Consider the following 18,220-nt stretch of genomic DNA (forward strand, 5'->3'; position numbering starts at 1 on the left):
ACCTATCACCCCAGAATTTTCCTTCTGCCCCTTTGTGACCCACCCCTCCCATTCTTCCCCATCCCCTTATCCGCAAGCAACCACTAGTCTACTTTCTGGCTCTGTGGATTAGTTGGCATTTTGGGGATTTTTATATAAATGAAAGCTTTGGGGAACAATCTGTAAGCTTAAAGCTGCTGTAAAAGAAAAACCTGAATTTAGGAAAATTTTTTAAACAGTGGAAGGTGATGTTTCTAACAAATGAAGTTGATATTTGTAGGTTTTCTATATTTTTCTCCTTAATAACATCTTTTTATATGAATTTGAATTTTGAATTATTACTAAATAACATAGCACATTTAAACATAAAATGTTTATTTTTAAATTAAATTTTAATAATTTTCCATTTTTATGTTCCCAAGCTATCTCTTGAACCCAAAGTTGTTTCACTTGATTTTTGTTTGTATTTTTAATCTTTTTACAGAGCATACAGGATTGGACAGTGTAGAGATGTCAAAGTGCTTAGGCTGATATCCTTGGGAACTGTGGAGGAAATCATGTATTTACGACAGATATACAAGCAGGTAAATATGTTTCCCTTCTGTTTCAGAGGTCAACATTTATGTTTTTAAAAATTAGGAAAAACTTGTATAATATGAAAGTTTTAAATTTTACTGTATCATGTGGAATTTAATAAGGTCATAAAAAATACCCTTGAATACACTTCTATGAAACAGATTAATTCTTGGGTTAATTGAATTTTTGAGCTGAAAGTTTTCTAGAGTAGTGCCTCTTAAACTTTAGTGTACATGCAAATTACCTAGGGATCTTGTCAAAATACTGATTCTGATTTAGTAGGTCTGAGGTAGAGCCCATGATGTGGAGTATTTAACTAGCTCCCAAGAGTCCTAGTAAAACTAATCAGCAGCCCACAGTTTGAGTAGCAAGGTCACAGCTCCCCAAACTACAGGCCAAGATATAATGGTTTACCACAAATGGGCTACAGGTGCACTGAGATGTTGGTCCCACAGCTTTCTGGACAGCAAGAGTACCTAAGCCTGTGTGTTAGTTCATTCTCATGCTACCATAAAGAACTGCCCAAGACTGGGTAATTTATAAAGGAAAGAGGTTTAATTGACTCACAGTTTGACATGGTGGGGGGGAGGCCTCAGGAAACTTACCATCATGGTGGAAGGGGAAGCAGACATGCCCTTCTTCACATGATGGCAGGAAGGAGAAGTTCTGAGCAAAGAGGGAAAAGCCACTTATAAAACTTTCAGATCTCTTGAGAGCTCATTGTAATGGAAGCAGCAGCATGGGTATAACTGCCCCATGAGTCACTTACCCACCAGATCCCTCCCACAGCACATGGGGATTATGGGAACTGTAATTCAAGATGAAATTTGGGTGGGGACACAGCAAAACCATATCAGCTAGCTTCCAGCCTTGAGTAAACCTCTTCTTTTTACACCAGGTAGATATTCGTATGTTACCATTCTCTATAGGTGCCATCACATGAAGATTAAGGAGCACTGCCTTGGAGGTACATACTGTTCATGATGAAACTAGGACCCCAGAGATGTGCCAGTAAATGAAATTATAGGAACAGAACTTAAGTGTGCTAACTACTTTCCTGGTACTTCTAGTATTTGTCTAAAATTGCATTAACTCTTTAATATGCTTGGCATGTCAATTACTACTTCATTTATGCCTCTAAACAAACAATATTTATTTAGTTTACAACTGGATACTTGAGACAGTCTGGAATAAGGTTCAAGTGTAATCGTAAATACTGCATTTGAATTGCTTCCTTTATGTTCAGTTGGCATCTATTTAAGAGGAAACATCTGCCACATGTGTTGGTAGTTAACCTAAGAATGATCCAATCCTAAATTTATGCTATTTTCTTCATTCTAAAAATAGAGTTGTACACAGCAGTTTTTGTTTTTCTTAAAGCTTTTAGCTCTATAATAAACAGTTCCTCTTTTTTTTTTTTTGTATAGCACAACTACTTGAAAATTATTTTTTTCTAACCTATTTAACCAACCTTGGGAAAAAGTGGGAAGTTACTCATCTTAGGAGCTGTTCTTTTGAGTACTGTCTTAGACTTCTCTCAAGTAAGAGTCTTTCCTCAATTATGTAGTAATTTTTTTCAGTCCATTACTGTATACATTTCTTTTTTACCTATTCATCTGACTCATTTAATGAAATGACATGTCTTGTTATAAAATATACGTTATACAGTAGTATATAATAAAAGAGGCTTCAGAAGATGAGGTAATTTAAGAACTTTATATGACACAAATAAAGATAAAATGGCAATCATGTAAGGAAAAGGCACTAATATGGTTTACAGATAGTTTGGAATTTAAACCAATGGAGCACACCTTCTAGCCTCCCAGGTTGGCCTTCACTTCAGTCTTTTGCAGAAAAAAAAAAACCAAAAATTATGTTCTTAAAAAAAAAAAAAAAACCTGTAAAAATGTTAGAAAGCAAGAAGAGTTTTCTTGGTGGCCCCCAAATTGTAAGGAGTCCTAAAAGACAAGGAAGTTGGGATCAGATTGAAGGAAGAAGCCAACCTAAACTCAGTCAGAAGAAAACTACTGAAAAGGTAGGTGTAGCCTCTGGATATTCCAAGCTTAGAGTCAGCAGCTACTAAAAAAGAAGGAAGCCTTGGGGTATCACTGATGGTGTAACAAGACAGTTTAGCCCTTATAATCTTACCCAGTTTGGACCAAATTACAGCCAGCAGAGGTGTCTACTCTCAAGTGAGAACAATATGTAGAAGTACTGGAAGCAAAGAAGCAAGACAGAGCTCCAAATATTTCTAATATTCAGAAGAAAGTCCCTCCTGTTGCCCAGAAGCCTAATTACTTGCACCCTCCACTATTTTTCAGATAAGCACTGCAGTAGACAGAGATAAGCATGTGAAGTATTTAAAAGCAGATGAATATCTCAGCCAGAAATAATTACCCAACAGTTTAGGAAAGTAAACACTTTGAAAAAGGCCGTATAGTGGGCTGAATACTGGCCCTCAAAAATATCAATTTCTAATCCCTGGAAATTGTAAATGGTACTTTATATGGAAAAAGAATCTTTGCATGTGTGATTAAATTATGGGTCTTGAGATTCGGGCATTATCTTGGATTAACCACAAGTGTCCTTATAAGAAAGAGCTGGAGGACAGTTTGACACTGAAGAGGAGAAGACAATGTAACCACAGAGGCATTCATCGGAGTGGTGTGCCAGAAGCTAAGGAATGCTGGTAGCCACCGCAAGCTGGAAGAGGCAAGAAATAGATTCTTTCCTAGAGCCCTCCGGAAGGAGTGTGGTCCTGTCAACACCTTGATTTCAGTTCAGTGATACTGATTGCAGATTTCTGGCTCCCAAAACTGTGAGAGGCTCAAATGATCCTCCCACCTCAGCATCATGAGTAGCCGGCACTATATATAGGTGTGTGCCACCACACCGAGTTAATTTTTTATTTTTATTTTTTGTAGAGACAGAGTTTCACTATGTTGCCCAGGCTGGTTGAAACTAAATTGTTAATTCAGAACTCTCCCACAAAGATAGATTCCAGCCCCCATGACTTCAGTGGTAAGTTCTATCAAACACTTAATATTGTTTTTGAAAACAGAGGAAGAGGGAACACTTCCAGCTTATTTCACAAAGACGGAAAAATCCTGATACCAAACTTGACAAAGACATTGCAAGAAGAGAAAATGACAGAGAATATCTCTCGTGAACATAAACGTGAAAATCATTCACCAAGCGTCTGTTTTGAGTCAGTTGCGTCCTTTCCCCTCAGAAGATAGGTTGAAGTCCTAACCCTGGTACCTGTGAATGTGATCTTATTTGTAAGTAGGGTCTTTGCAGATGAGGTTAAGATGAGGTCACACTGGATGAGAGTGGGCTGTCATCCACTGACTGATACCTTATAAGAAGGGGGAAATTTGTATACAGACAGCCAAAGAGGAAGGACACCGTGTGACAATGGAGGCAGAGATTGGAGTGATGCCACCACAAGCCAAAGAATGCTATGGATTACCAGCAACTGCCAGAAGCTACCAGAAGCTAGAAAGAGGCAAGGAAGGATCATTCCCTAGAATCTTCAGACAGAGCATGGCCCCGTGGACGCCTTGATTTCAGATTTAGCCTCCACAACTATGAGAAAATAAATTTCTGTTGTTTTAAGACATCCCATTTGTAGTACTTTGTTACAGCAGAATTGGGAAACTAGTATAGCCTTTAAGCAAATACCAAGTAAATTTGACTATTTTTGTATGAAACTTCTGTATGACAAAGGAACTGCAAACCAAATTCAAAGACAGTCTAGGAGCAAATGTTTGCCATATATGTAATAAAAGAGCAGCAGCTGCAAAATATAAAGAACTCCCACTGTATTCGTCTGTTTTCATGCTGCTGATAAAGACATACCAGAGATTGGATTATAAAGAAGAAGAGGTTTTGTGGACTCACAATTCTGCATGGCTGGGGAGACCTCACCATCATGGCAGAAGGCGAAAGGCACATCTTACATGCAGGCAGGCAAAGAGAATGAGAATCAAACGAAGGAGGTTTCCCCTTATAAAACCATCAGATCTCATGAGACTTATTACCACGAGAACAGTAGAGGGGAAGCCGCCCACATGATTCGGTTATCTCCCACTGGGTCCCTCCCACAACACGTGGGAATTATGGGAGCTGCAGTTCAAGATGAGATTTGGGTGGGGACATAGCCAAACTGTATCACCTACAAACCAATAAAAAGAATAATGGGCATTTCACTGAAGAAAAAAATGCAAGTGGTTAACACGTGTGAAAAGATCTTTCTAACCACACTCATAATCTAGAGATAGAAAATGAGACCATTTGCATTGTATATTCTGCAAAAGCTTTTTTAAAAAAAAGGCATATTGATGTGTTTTTTTGTGGGGTTGGGGAGATTGGTGCTGTTCATTGTTGGTTGGGGCGTTTGAGAGATGCTCATATACTAGTGTTGAGAGTACAGCTGGTGTAGGTATTGTCGAGGCTCCATACCTAACTGACAGAAATCCTCTCACATATGCACAGTGAAGGGTGATAAGGGTTTTTACTTAGCATTGCTCGCATTTGTTTAAAAAACAAAGGAAACAACCTAAATGTCCGACAGTAACAGAATAAATTCTGATACCTATATTGCTTTGTGACAGCAAAATTTTAAAAAATTGTAGTCAGATCAAATGTACTAATGTGGCAAGATGTCCGAAGACACTTTTAAGTGAGTCAAAAAAGCAATATATAGAACAATATCTACAGTGTTTCAGTGTGTTTACAAATAAAGCCGTTGCTGTGTGACAGACTGTTTTATGACATGGTTCAACTTAATGTTTTTTCAGTTTTATGATGGTGCTAAAATGATACCTATTTATGTATAAAGTATGTTCCTCTACTTATGATGGGGCCACATCCAGATAAGCCTATCGTGAGTCCAAAACCTACTTTAGACCTAATGGTGTTTTCAACTTACAATGGGTTTATCTAGTTACAGTCCCATCATCAATTAAGGAGCATCTGTATGTATAAATAGCTTTAACTTCATTGAAAGATATCTAGGAGGATGCACCTAAACATTGCAGCACTCGTTAGACTAATAAGGAGTGACCTGTATTGTTCATGAGGGACTTCTATTTTGATATCTTTTGTTGCATCTGTTGCCATGATGCATTCAGATATTTTATACATTTTAAAAATATAAACATCACTTATACAGCAGCTGTGCTCCTTCAGGTTTGGAGCATTTAAGCAATCTAAAGTTTGGCATTCAGAAAATCATCTCTCGTGTGTGTGTGTGTGTGTGTGTGTGTGTGTGTGTGTGTGTGTGTGTGTGTAAATTTTATTTAGAAGTGTTTGCAGAAGAATTGCAAGAACAGCAGAAAGAACCCCCAGTTAGCTTCACTCAAGTTCCCTATTTGCTGACATTTTACACACTTGCTTTCTCTTTGTCTCAGCTATTGTCTTTATTCTTTTTCTGAGCCATTTGAGAGAGTTAGACTTCTCATCAGCATGTATTTCCCCAAAGAAGCAACACTCTAAATTTTCCAGTATGTATTTCCCCAAAGAAGCAACACTCTAAATTTTCCAGTATGTATTTCCCCAAAGAAGTACACTCCTACTTAAATATACATAAAAAGCAGTTTTATGCATTCTAAACACTCAGTTGTATATACAGTTCTACAACTCGCTTTCCTCACTCCCTACATTCCTCTCCAAAATGCAGTTATTCACATCAAGAAATTAACATTGATAAAACATCATGCTATAATCCACAGGACCCATTCAATTTCCCCACCTCTCCCAGCAGTGTCTCTTTTTTCCTTCCTGCTCCAGGATTTCATCAAGGATCATGGCTTCATTTACTGGTGTCTCTTCAGGTTTTTTCAGCCTAGAATATCACCCAGGCTTTGTCTTTCAAGACCTTGACAGTTTTAAAGAATAAGGCCTTTGTGTAGGATGTCCTTCAGTCTGGGTCCATGTGATGTTTCCTCATGTCCAGACTGAGGCCAAGCAGTATTGGCAGGAATACCACAGACACGATACTGTGCTCTTCTCGTTGCATCAGTCAGAAGGCACATGAGGGTGACCTGCCCTACTACTGCTCACATTAACCTTGATCACAGGTCAAGTTTGTGTCTGCTGAGTTTCTCCACTGCAAAGTTACTATTTTTTTCTTTGTAATTGATATGTAGTTTATGAGGAGATCCTCTGAGACTGCCAGTTTCTCATCAAACCTGCACCCATAACCGTTAGTGTTCATTCGTGATTCCTGCCTGAATCAGCTACCACTGTAATGGTTGTCAGGTGGTGATTTTTCTTTTTCCATTATCCTTCTTGGTTGTGCTTTGGAACTCTACCATTAAAAAAAGAGCTTTCCCTTCTATTTAATTTGTGTGGTCTCATGGCTTCCCATTTTAGTAACAGATTACAACACATTGAATATCACTGTTTACTTTAATGTTGACACTGTCTTATATTTGGCCAGTGGGAACCCATTAGGGTGGCTTCTGTGTCATTTCGACTTGCTCCCATCCTTCTTTTTGCACTTCTTTACTGTGGTAGGCTGAATAATAGTCTCCCAAAGATGCTCACATTGTCCTCCCCCAAACCACCTGGGTTATCCAGATGGGCCAGTGTAATCACAAGGGTTTTTTTATAAGGGCCAGATGTGCACATCTTCATCTCTACTTTCTCTGACCCTACTGCCTAATAACCCATGGTAAGGAAGCAAAGGGTCAGAGAGAAAAATACGGAGATGCCACACTGCTGGCCTTGAAGTTGGAAGAATGGCCATGAACTTCTTAACATCATAAATGTTCTTTTCTTTTTACTTCTTTCTTTGTCTGTTATTATGAGATCCAAGCATTTTCTCCCTTGTATGGATTTTTCATAAACTAGAAACTAAGCTACATTTTCTAATTACTAGTTTTCCCCCTACCTTCTTGAATTTTAACATGATTTTTTTTATATAGTTAGGCTACAGATGGAAGCACCTGGTTTCCATTTTTACTGGAGCCACTTTAGTGCAAACTAATGTGCTTTTTATAAATTTTGTGATAAAACTTTGCTAGGAAGCTTATAAAGACTCAAATTGAGGCTTACAAATTACCTTGGTGATTATAGTTACAGATCCTACAGTCTGACATTATCAATGTTTAAGGTAGTTCAATAACAAGAGGAAAATTGGCAGGTCCCTGGGCTGTCACTTGCATCAATTGTTACTGTAATTTTGTGCTCTCAAGATCACAGCCCATGTTTCTAGAACATTTGGTGTCAAACTGATCAAGTTGGTATGTTGATCCATAACTTCTTTAAATGAAGGTCCTGTGGGTTTTAAGAGAGACGTCTTGAAAGTGAGAAATTGGTTAATAGTATAAATTTTAGATTCAGCTAAACCAAGGTGCAAATTCTAGGAATGACACAGCTGGCAGCTGCGAGCAAGTCACTTAATTTCTCTAAACTTGTTACTTTTTTTTAAAATAGAGAAATTTTAGTTATTTTATTTCTAAAATTGAGATGACATAAAGTTGTAAGGATTAAGTAAGAGTATGGAAATAAAATGCTACACGTGTAATGTTCAATAAATGGCAGCTGTTATAAATTTTAGTTGCCTAGAATCACTTATTACAGTGCAAATGAACTCTGATGATAATCTCAATAGTTAAGCATTTCTCTTTTTTTTTTTTTTTTTTTTGAGACGGAGTCTTTGTCACCCAGACTGGAGTACAGTGACCACCTCGGGTCACTTGCAGATTCCACCAGGTTCAAGTGATTCTCCTGCTTCAGCCTCCCGAGTAGCTGGGATTACAGATGCCTACCACCATGCCCAGCTAATTTTTGTATTTTAGTAGAGAAGGGGTTTCACCACGTTGGCCAGGTTGGGCTCTAACTCCTGAAATCAAGTGTTCTGCCCGCCTCCACCTCCTCCTTCCAAAGTGCTGGGATGACAGGCTTGAGCCATTGCACCCGACCCTTAAGCATCTTTTTTTTACTAATTTCTCCATCAGTGGACTGAAGTTATTTTACATTCTGTGCATTCATTGTTTCTTTCAAGAAATTTTAAAATACACCTGGGGTTAATCAGATTGTATTTTAATTTTATATATTGGTATTACATTTAGTAAAATATCCAGCAGTTAGAGAGTGCATATTAATGTTGATACTGAAATGGTGTTTTTAAATGTTCCGTGTCAGTGTTCTTTCTGTATTCAAAATTATGTCACAGATGTAGTGTTTCTTAAAACAGTGATAGGGTTTTTGCTGTTAGTAGGCTATGTAGTCAAGCCACAATTAGTTTCACACCAAGGTGGTTATCATATCATTACTTTAGATTGTAATTTAACTTGAGTGATATAGTAATTACTTCTGCCAATTTTAGTAGTTCCTGTTATAATAAGAGTTTTAAAAGGAGAAAAGTGTGTTCATATGTATGCTTTTATTATTAAACATTTATGTCAGGTGGATATTCTATAGAGATATAATCTTGACTCAGTTGTTAGAAAACAGATAAAACAGGAAATATAAGATCTCTGTTTCAATAATACTGGCCAGATTATTATTATTTTACCATAATGGCAACATCTGCCAGGGAAACTAAAACAAAATTTCCTCTCTCAGGAGATTCTGCCTGCTCCAACTAAAGCTGTGTATATACAGGGAATGCCAGGAAATTCTGACATATTGTTGGAGCATACACTTCAAAAATATCTTGTGTTTTTTCTGTTTTAGCAACTTCACTGTGTGGTGGTTGGAAGTGAAAATGCCAAACGATATTTTGAAGCAGTTCAAGGATCTAAAGAGCATCAAGGAGAGCTTTTTGGGATCCATAACCTCTTCAAACTGAGGTCCCAAGGGTCTTGTCTTACAAGGGACATTCTGGAGGTGTGATCTTCTTCTCTAACCTTTTCAATAATATCTTAAATACAGTTTTTCTTCCTCAGGAAATTTGAAATACAATTGCTGTTGCCTTTTCAGAGAAACTTTTGGTTTTCTTTATCAAAAATGCCTTGGAATTTTTACTTGTAGAGAATAAGAAATGAATTATTATACCTTTAAACTAAGGTTTTCCCATGCATAATTACACATAATGCACACACATGAATGTATATACTGAGCAGTATGAACTCCAAGGCCGTTTTAAGATAGGCAGAGAGATGCTTATTGTTTTGAAAACAGCTGCTGAAGTCAGGAACTAAAAAAAGAGATTTTCCTAAATAAACAAAAATATAAAATGTGTTTTGATTAAAAGTTACCAAATACTCCCTGAGATGTACTCTCATGTCTCATGGAGATTTTTGTTTTCTGTTCCCAATAAAAATTCCACACCAGTATTTTAAACTCTCCCTGTTGTGTTCATCCTCAACATACAGATGTTTCTTATTCTTCAAACAAAATATTTTATATCCTTTTTTAAAAAAATCTTTTAAGTTCTTTTATATAGCAGAATACTAAAGATATTAACTATTTTCTAATTGATATTCATATAGGTATCATAAAATCCTGAAATATCATATTTTTCAACCTCCTCATGGTATAGATGAGGAAACTGAGTCTTAGAAAACTTCAGGATATTTCTCTTGACTTCCATGACTTTGTAGTAAAATCTTAATGTACTTAATTTATTCAGTAAGTACCATAAAGACAGTTCAAGGAGCAGTTGGTTCCTGTCCTTGAGGAACTTGAACCATCTTCTCCGGAGGTGGAAGAGAACGTTTACATAATAACCACGTAGTGTCAGGAATTGTATGCTGAACAAGTTCAGCAGTAGACCGTGGATGGCCGGGGGAGAGGAAAGTATATATTATTTGAATCCTATAAATATTATTACTATTATACAACTTCTGATGTAGACTGCTGAGTTTCTAGTTTATAGTAATTATATTTGATTCTGAATTCAGTGACCCATTTGGAGTCCTGCTTTTTGGGTTTTTTTTTCCCCTTGCTTTTTAAATACGCTGTTTCTTTTATGAATTTGTTCTTTCCAGTTTCTCTTTTCATGTCAGTAACTTTGTTTGCCCTCCAGCTCCCAAACCCAGCTGCTACCTCCATCTCAAGAGTACTTAAACTACTTGACATGCTTATATTCACGTTAAAGTCATTGTCTATAGTATTAGCATTACATTATTTATCCTGTTTTCTGTCATATATTATGACATAGTTATCTGTTTTTATCAGAATAACCACCTATTTCTTTGTTAAACAAGTGTTATGTGAGACGTATCAGGATGACAGGTTATTAAGTAGAAAAAGTTCTCTTGTTCATTGTGCCGCTGCACTCCAACCTGGGTAACAGAGCAAGACTCCGTCTCAAAAAGAAAAAAAGTTCTCTTGTTCACTAGTTATTCTAAGAATATCTTGTTTCACCTTCAGAAGTGTTTATTGATGACAGGACCATCCATGTCTTACATTTTCTTTTTTAAAAATATCTTTAAGTTCTTTAATATACCAGAACACTAAGGATATTAACTGTTTTCTAATTGATATTAATTGATAGTAATAAGGGGTGACAAGGCCGTCCGTGTCCTACATTTGTCTTGCTAGGCATGTGATTGGCACTTGATTATTAAGTTAAATTTTGAATTAAAATTACTCATTTGTCATCATTTAGAATGTAAACTTATTCAAGTTTGGTTAGAGTCATGCTGCTTTGGGCCAAAGGTGCTTCTAAATATTATTATTAGCCCCATATAATGGGAGCACATATCATAAAGTAAAAGAAGTATTTCACTTCATGTGAGACGTTTTTAATTTTTAAAGGTTGTGTAAAATCTCTTTTAAAATGTTTTAAGAAGTAAAAATTTGAATATTTACACTTACAATCTTTTGATTTCTGGGCAATTTCATTCTGTTTTGCATTGACTTTCCATGATCTATATTACGGTTTCTCTTCAAAGATAGACATTGAGAGTTCATTTTACAAATATTTGTTGAGCATCTGCGAAATGTCAGGTACTGTTCATAGAGCTGGTACATACATAAAAGAACAAAATAGACAAAATGATCCTGTCTACCAGAAGTCTACATTCTATATGGGAAGACAAATGATAAACAGAATAAATAAGTAAAAGACAGAATGTATTATGATAGGTAAGTTCTAAGGATAGAAAATAGAACAGGGAAGGGAAATGGGAACTGTCAGGGAAGGAGCATTGCAGTTTTAGATGGGGTAGCCACAGAAGCCCTCACTCTGAGGGCTGCATTTGAGTATTCAAAGAGATGAGGGAGGAAGGTGTGTTTTAGACAGGGGAAACAAATGCAGAGGTCCTGAGGGAGGAGCATGCCCCATGTGATCTCATGATGTCAGGGAATCCAGACTGGTTAGAGTGGGGTAAGCAAGAGAGCAAGAGATAGAGCCAGAGAGATGACAGAGAGCCAGACCATGCAGGAACTTTGACTTTTACTTGAATGAGACAAAAAGCAATTAGAGGGTTCTGAACAGAAAGATGACATAGTCTGATTTATATTAGCTTGACTTACTATTGAAAACTAGACTATAGAAGTACAAGGACATAAGCAAGAAGCCAGTTAGGAGGATACTACAGTAATCCAGCTGAGAGATGATGTTGGCTTGAGCCAGGGTGATGGTGGCAGGTGGCGTGAGAAGTGGCTGGATGGTGTATATATTATCCAGCTGGCATTGACAGGATTCGCTGATGGGTCAGATACAAGGTATGAGAAAAAGAGAGAAGTTAAGGATGGCTCCAAGGTGTTTGGCCTGAGCAGCGTAAGACTGGAATGGCCATTTATCTATAATAAGGGAGTTTCAGCAGCTTTAAGATTTCTAGTACTGCCACTTTCACCTGTTGTAGCCATTTAGCTTCTGTTACAGAGATAAATGGTAGCCTGGGAATGAGGCTTCCCATCCCATTACCGTAATAGCCTCCAGGCATGGAGAGTAGAGGACTTGCAACAATTCAGAAACCATTTGTCATTCCCTAGAGTTCCATAGGGGAGAGTCTCACTCATTGCCCTGGATACCAAGTGGCTGGAACCATGCCATTAGTATGTCTGTGTATTCTTAAGTTGGGCATTTGTAACTGTAGTGATGATAGTATTATTTCTTCTTGCTCTATCAACACATACAGCCTTAAAAAGTGAATCGATTTCCTTTTGAGGAGAATTTAATATTCTAGAATCTAGGCCAATAGAACTTCTGCTAAATGATACACCAGAAGCTTTAAAGTCCAAATACTTTCCCAAAGATGTGGCAAGCCTGTTATATAACTAGAATATTGTTTTTCATTTCATAGTAGGATGGACCTTTTTATTTTGATGCCTCCTACACCTAAGGGGTATTTTCAAATGAATATGAACAATAAATATAGCAACAATATAGGCTAGAATATCAAGTTCCCAATATTCAACATTGTGGTGTTTGAAATGTTAATATGTCCTTACCATAATTATTATATGGGAATGGTTGTTACGGATATCATACTGGGTAAATATATAACATTTCTTCACTCTCCCTCTCCCCACTAGTACTTTTAATGAAGTTGGCTGGAAAGTGTTAGTTTTCTGTGTCTGTAAAAGTAAACTTTAAGACAAGAATTAAGAGTATTTTTTAAATGTTTTATAAATGTTTATATATGAGTTTCTTAATTAGCAAGTTGAAAAATAACTTTAAGAATGCTAAAGCAAGCTGCACGCAATGTTTGTTTCTTAACTCCAAGAATAGCATGCCTTGCTGTTGCTTATCTGGTTGTGGCTACCCCCTGTGTTGCATGGCTATCTGCATTCTTTCTTACTGACATTATAGAGAGAAGGCCAAGTGGAAGCAGGGGTCATGACAGCCACGGCGTGGTTGAAAGAGGGGCCTCCAGCGCACAAACTGGAAATGGTATGTAACGTTTGAGCCTGTAGCCTCAGCACCTAGAAAATGTGCACTGTGACAGTTTTGTTTCTTTCCCTTTTCCCTTCATTTTATAACCTGTAAAAAAAAATTAAGAGTCAAGGACACAAAGTCAGAGGACTGTGGGTAAAATTAATAATTAAGGCTGATTTAACATTCATATAACAAATTCAGGAGCAATTCAGGCATTTACAGCTAAACTGAATTTTAACTACCCCAAACTGTAAATCCAGTACCACCTAGATAACTAACCCATCTCAAATAAATAATTTTTGACTAAATGGTAAGTTAAATGGAAAAATCACCACCAATGTGTATTTAAAATTATTGAACCCAAATATTAAAGTTGTTCTCTAACTGAAAGCAGATATTTTATTTGATTCCTTAATTTTGTGATCCTTTTAGTAGTTTGCCATCTCATGTACCACCAAATCTTTATTTCATCATAAGGCCATCTTAAAGGTAAAAAACGTGTGGAAGGTTTTTTTGTTATTGTTTCTGGTTTTTTCTTGTTTGTTTTTAGAGTCTTAAGTGTCAGTTTATACCAGTCCAATGACTTTAAATTGGGGATGAAATTTTTATAAATTTAAAGAAATATATGAATATCAAATATTGGCAAAAGTATTAGCAGATAATACTTTCCCACAATATTTTACTATTAGAGGCTCAGTTTTAGAAAACTAGGGTATATTTAACTCTGACTAAAGTGAAAAAGTTACATATTGAATTTAAATTTGTAGCAAATTTTACTTCAAAATTCTTTATTTCTGGTGATCAAGATCCTATTGGCCTTTTTAATCAATTAGAATAATTTTCCAGTCGTGAATTCTTTACCTTGTTCACTCCTGTAATCTGTCTTATTCTTAAAGCATGATTGGAAGTATCTACTAGATGACAGTAAACTCCAGTAATTCTTAAGCAGTAAGTTGTATGCTTTTCACTTTTGAGGCCAGAATTACGTGTCCTTGCATCTTAGAAGCCAAACACTCCACTTTGTGTTTTTCTTCAAAATACTTTGATTATATGGTATTCGAGTTTAAACTGTTTTATTTTGGAACAATATTCAACATGGAAAGAGAAAAGACTAGTAGACTATGATATTAAACCCTTTACTAAATGTTTATTAAATGTTGTACTTTTAGAAAATACTAAGTGATACACTTGTACCTAAATTACCTGCCCAAAGTTGATTCCTTTTCAGTTGATTCCATATTATATCTTGAGGTTTTCTGATGTTTTTGTCATTGTTTCTTCTATAGTCTGGAGAGCCTGACTGTCAGGAATGCAGAGGTCCAGAACAAGCTGCAGAACCACTGGCAAAGGAAGTGTGTGATCTCTGCAGGGACTTCAGTGATGAAGAGGCAGTGGGAGCCGCAGGAGTAAAGACTGCCAAAAACAGAGCACCCGATTCAAATAAAGCTTCCAGCTCTCCAGGACAGCTTACCTTACTCCAGTGTGGTTTCTCGAAATTGTTTGAAACAAAATGTAAAGCAGTTGAGGACAGTGATGGAAATACTGCCTCTGATGATGAAAGTTCTGATGAGCAGCCGACATGCCTTTCAACAGAAGCCAAAGATGCTGGTTGTGAGAAAAATCAGGACTCTCTTGGTACTTCAAAATATCAGAAATTAGATAACATCCTAAATCCAAAAGAAAAGCATATTTTTTATAAAAGTGAGAAGACTTTAGAACAGAATATTTCTTCTAAGTCTGATGAGAAAAAGTTTAAAAATACAGATAAACATTGCATTTTACAGAATGACACAGAATCGGAAGATAGTGATGTCATCTGTCCTACACAATACACAACTGAGAGGTTCCCCGACAGTAGCGTAAGGTGTAAGCCACCCTTGGAGGGTTCTGAGGGCTCTGAAACAGAACACTCTGTAAAAACAGGAAATAATGATAACGGTCGAAAGACTGATGACAAAAGAAATGGAATAATTTCAGAAAAGTTAAGTCCTGAGAACACAACCCTGAAATCTATTGTGAAAAGGAAAGGCACCAGCGATATCAGTGATGAATCTGATGACATTGAAATTTCTTCCAAGTCAAGAGTAAGGAAGAGTTCATTGAGGTTTAAGAGAATAAAGGAAACCAAAAAAGAACTTCACAATTCTCCCAAAACAGTGAACAAAACAAACCAAGTATATGCAACAAATGAGGATCATAACTCTCAGTTTATTGATGATTATTCATCCTCAGATGAGAGTTTATCCGTCAGCCACTTCAGTTTCTCTAAACAGAGCCATAGAGCAAGAACTGTAAAAGACAGAACCAGTTTTTCTTTAAAATTGCCTAGCCATAATAAGAAAAATAGCACTTTCATGCCGAGAAAACCAGTGAAATGTTCAAATGAGAAAGCTGTCAATCAAGAGCAGTCATATGAATCAATGGATAAATTTTTAGGTAACTAAAGACACATTCTGAAAACTTTAAAAAGTATATTTGTTTTATCAAGTAGTCTGTGAGACACTTTGAATTAACTTGTAAAATAGCCCTGAAATCAAGATGCTGCATTGAGGCACAAATAAGGAAGGGTTGGGTAGCAGGATAAATGGGAGACCACATGTAGGTCAAGATAGTGTTGTCATCTCCCCCAGGACCCCCTCCATGTGCCCATCTAAATCATAACTCCTCTGCCCCCATAAATACCAATTATTCTAGCTTCTATAGTAATTACTTATTTACATTTATATGGTTCTATCACCAAATGTGCATCTCTAGGTGAATTAATCTGTTTTCACACTGCTGATAAAGACATACTTGAGACTGAGAAGAAAAGGGGGTTTAATGGATTCACAGTTCCACATGGCTAGGGAGGCCTCACAATCATGGCGGAAGACAAGGAGGAGCACATCATGTCTTAACATGGTTAACATGTCTTAAAGTTTATAAAACCATCAGATCTCATGAGACTTACTGTCACAAGAACAGCATGGAAAAGACCTGTCCCCATGATTCAGTTACCTCCCACCAGGTCCCTCCTATGACACATGGGGATTGTGGGAGCTACAATTCAAGATGAGATTTCAGTGGAGACACAGCCAAACCATATCACTAGGTATTATGGTCCAGTCTCATACATTTTTTTTAAAAATGTTAGGCAGTCTTTTTTAATCTACAGGAATCCTCATCCCTTTCATTGCCTTACAATGTAACTATGGAAGTACCTGGACCATCTCTTACAGAGTTTCCCTCAGTTTGTATTTTGCTAATTGCATCCTCTCCATGCAGTTAAACATGTTCTTCTGTCTTCTATATTACCTGCAAAAGAGCAGTTGGTTCCTGAGACTGGATCAGACTCAGGTTCCGTTCCTTTGGCAAGATAAAAGTTAGTGTTTAACAAGACTATAGTAGGCACAAAATGTTTATTCTCTTTTATGATCCTAGCAGCCATTGATACTTAATACCTATACTTATTTATTCATTCAGAGTAGCAAAATATTTTCTGTTTATCTCCTTTCATTTTCATGTAATTTTTAGAATGCTTTTGTAAAGAGGTACTTCACTACTTCCCCTCATCTACTGTTGCTTACCCAGTGGCACAGTTCATATATGAGAGACAGGAAAAGTGCTCATTGCTTTCTTTATTTACCAGTTTATAGTATAGTAAAAACTAAATATGTCTATATGCCATAAGAATGATTCATTCTTTTCTTAGTAATTGATTCAAACACATTTAGTGGGTCTCAATTTATTGCAATTAATAATATGATTAAGGCTCCATTGTCCTATTTGTGGATGGAGGGGAATCTCTGAAATGCATATTTTGGTTCCTGAAGCCTTTTGGCTGCTAGTCATTTTGGAAGCCTCTTTGTTGTCTAGTCTTAACAAGATGTTCCAGGATCGTCTCATACATTTTCTGTCCCAGACCTACAATCAGTCATTATTCCAAGAGTCTTGGTTTCTTTTAGAGAGAAAGTGTGTTTCAAGACCACAGTGTGGTGCTAGTAATGATCATTGCTACTGTTGACTTGGTTATTTATTTCTGGGCCTTTTCAGTGGCCAGATTGTATATGTATCTATTTGTATTTATATACATATAGGACGTGTATGTATACATATATTTGTGATATATTTTTATATATGTATTTATGTACACATATTTGTGATGATAAAATACCTCGAGTTTATATTTATACTTTTTTGTATTGATACTTAATTTGAGTGTATAGAGCTCTCGTTTAGCCTCTTTACTATGTTTGAATACCATTTCTACAATATGGATAATTCTGGTTCTCAAGCATATAGGGAATGATTTACTTTTAATGCCCCATTGTTGCTCATTTGCTTTATCCCATATTATACAAAGAATAAAATAGCAGTACTACCACAGTTTGATTACTGACAACATTTAGGGTTTATCTGTTTTTGCCTCTACTCTCCCTTTTCTTCCATTTTTAAAATGAATATACTATGTCTTTCTTGTCAAAGATACAGACATTGCATTATATACTACCCTTCTCTTAGGCTTCACTTGGTCCACAGGTAACTACACATTTCATGCTCCCCATCAGTCCTTAATGTCAGTGTTCCTCACGTCACTCTGGTTGTCTGAATCTGACTGTCTGGTAATTCCTCAAGAAGTGTTCGTGAGAATATTCCCTGAGATTCTTGCAGTAACAGTTTTGTGCCCTTATACCTGAAAGTCAGTTTTGCTGGATGTAAAATACTTGGCTCACATTGTCTTTTCTTGAGCGTCTTAAATATGTAGCTTTGTTTTCTTTTGGCATAAAGTGTGGTATTATGTGTTTTTTTTTTTCCTTCTCCGTAGATGCCCAGGGCATTTTTTTTCTTTTCATTATTGTCCAATAATTTTACTAGATTGTATTTTGATGTTGGTTATCCTGG

The 18,220-nt window shown here is 36.6% G+C and overlaps 1 protein-coding gene across 2 annotated transcripts in view; it reads left to right on the forward strand.

Annotated features, from left to right (window-relative positions):
* Positions 1 to 18,220, forward strand: part of LOC104669120 (DNA excision repair protein ERCC-6-like 2) — a 99,032-nt gene that overhangs the window by 40,287 nt on the left and 40,525 nt on the right. For both annotated transcript variants that reach the window (XM_030919409.1, XM_030919410.1), the window contains 4 exons: positions 464 to 563; positions 9,244 to 9,396; positions 13,274 to 13,354; positions 14,626 to 15,775. In XM_030919409.1, the coding sequence (XP_030775269.1) occupies positions 464 to 563; positions 9,244 to 9,396; positions 13,274 to 13,354; positions 14,626 to 15,775 (1,484 nt within the window). The remainder of the gene's footprint in view (positions 1 to 463; positions 564 to 9,243; positions 9,397 to 13,273; positions 13,355 to 14,625; positions 15,776 to 18,220) is intronic.

Source organism: Rhinopithecus roxellana, chromosome 16 (genome assembly GCF_007565055.1).
Source record: "Rhinopithecus roxellana isolate Shanxi Qingling chromosome 16, ASM756505v1, whole genome shotgun sequence".
Lineage (NCBI taxonomy): Eukaryota > Metazoa > Chordata > Mammalia > Primates > Cercopithecidae > Rhinopithecus > Rhinopithecus roxellana.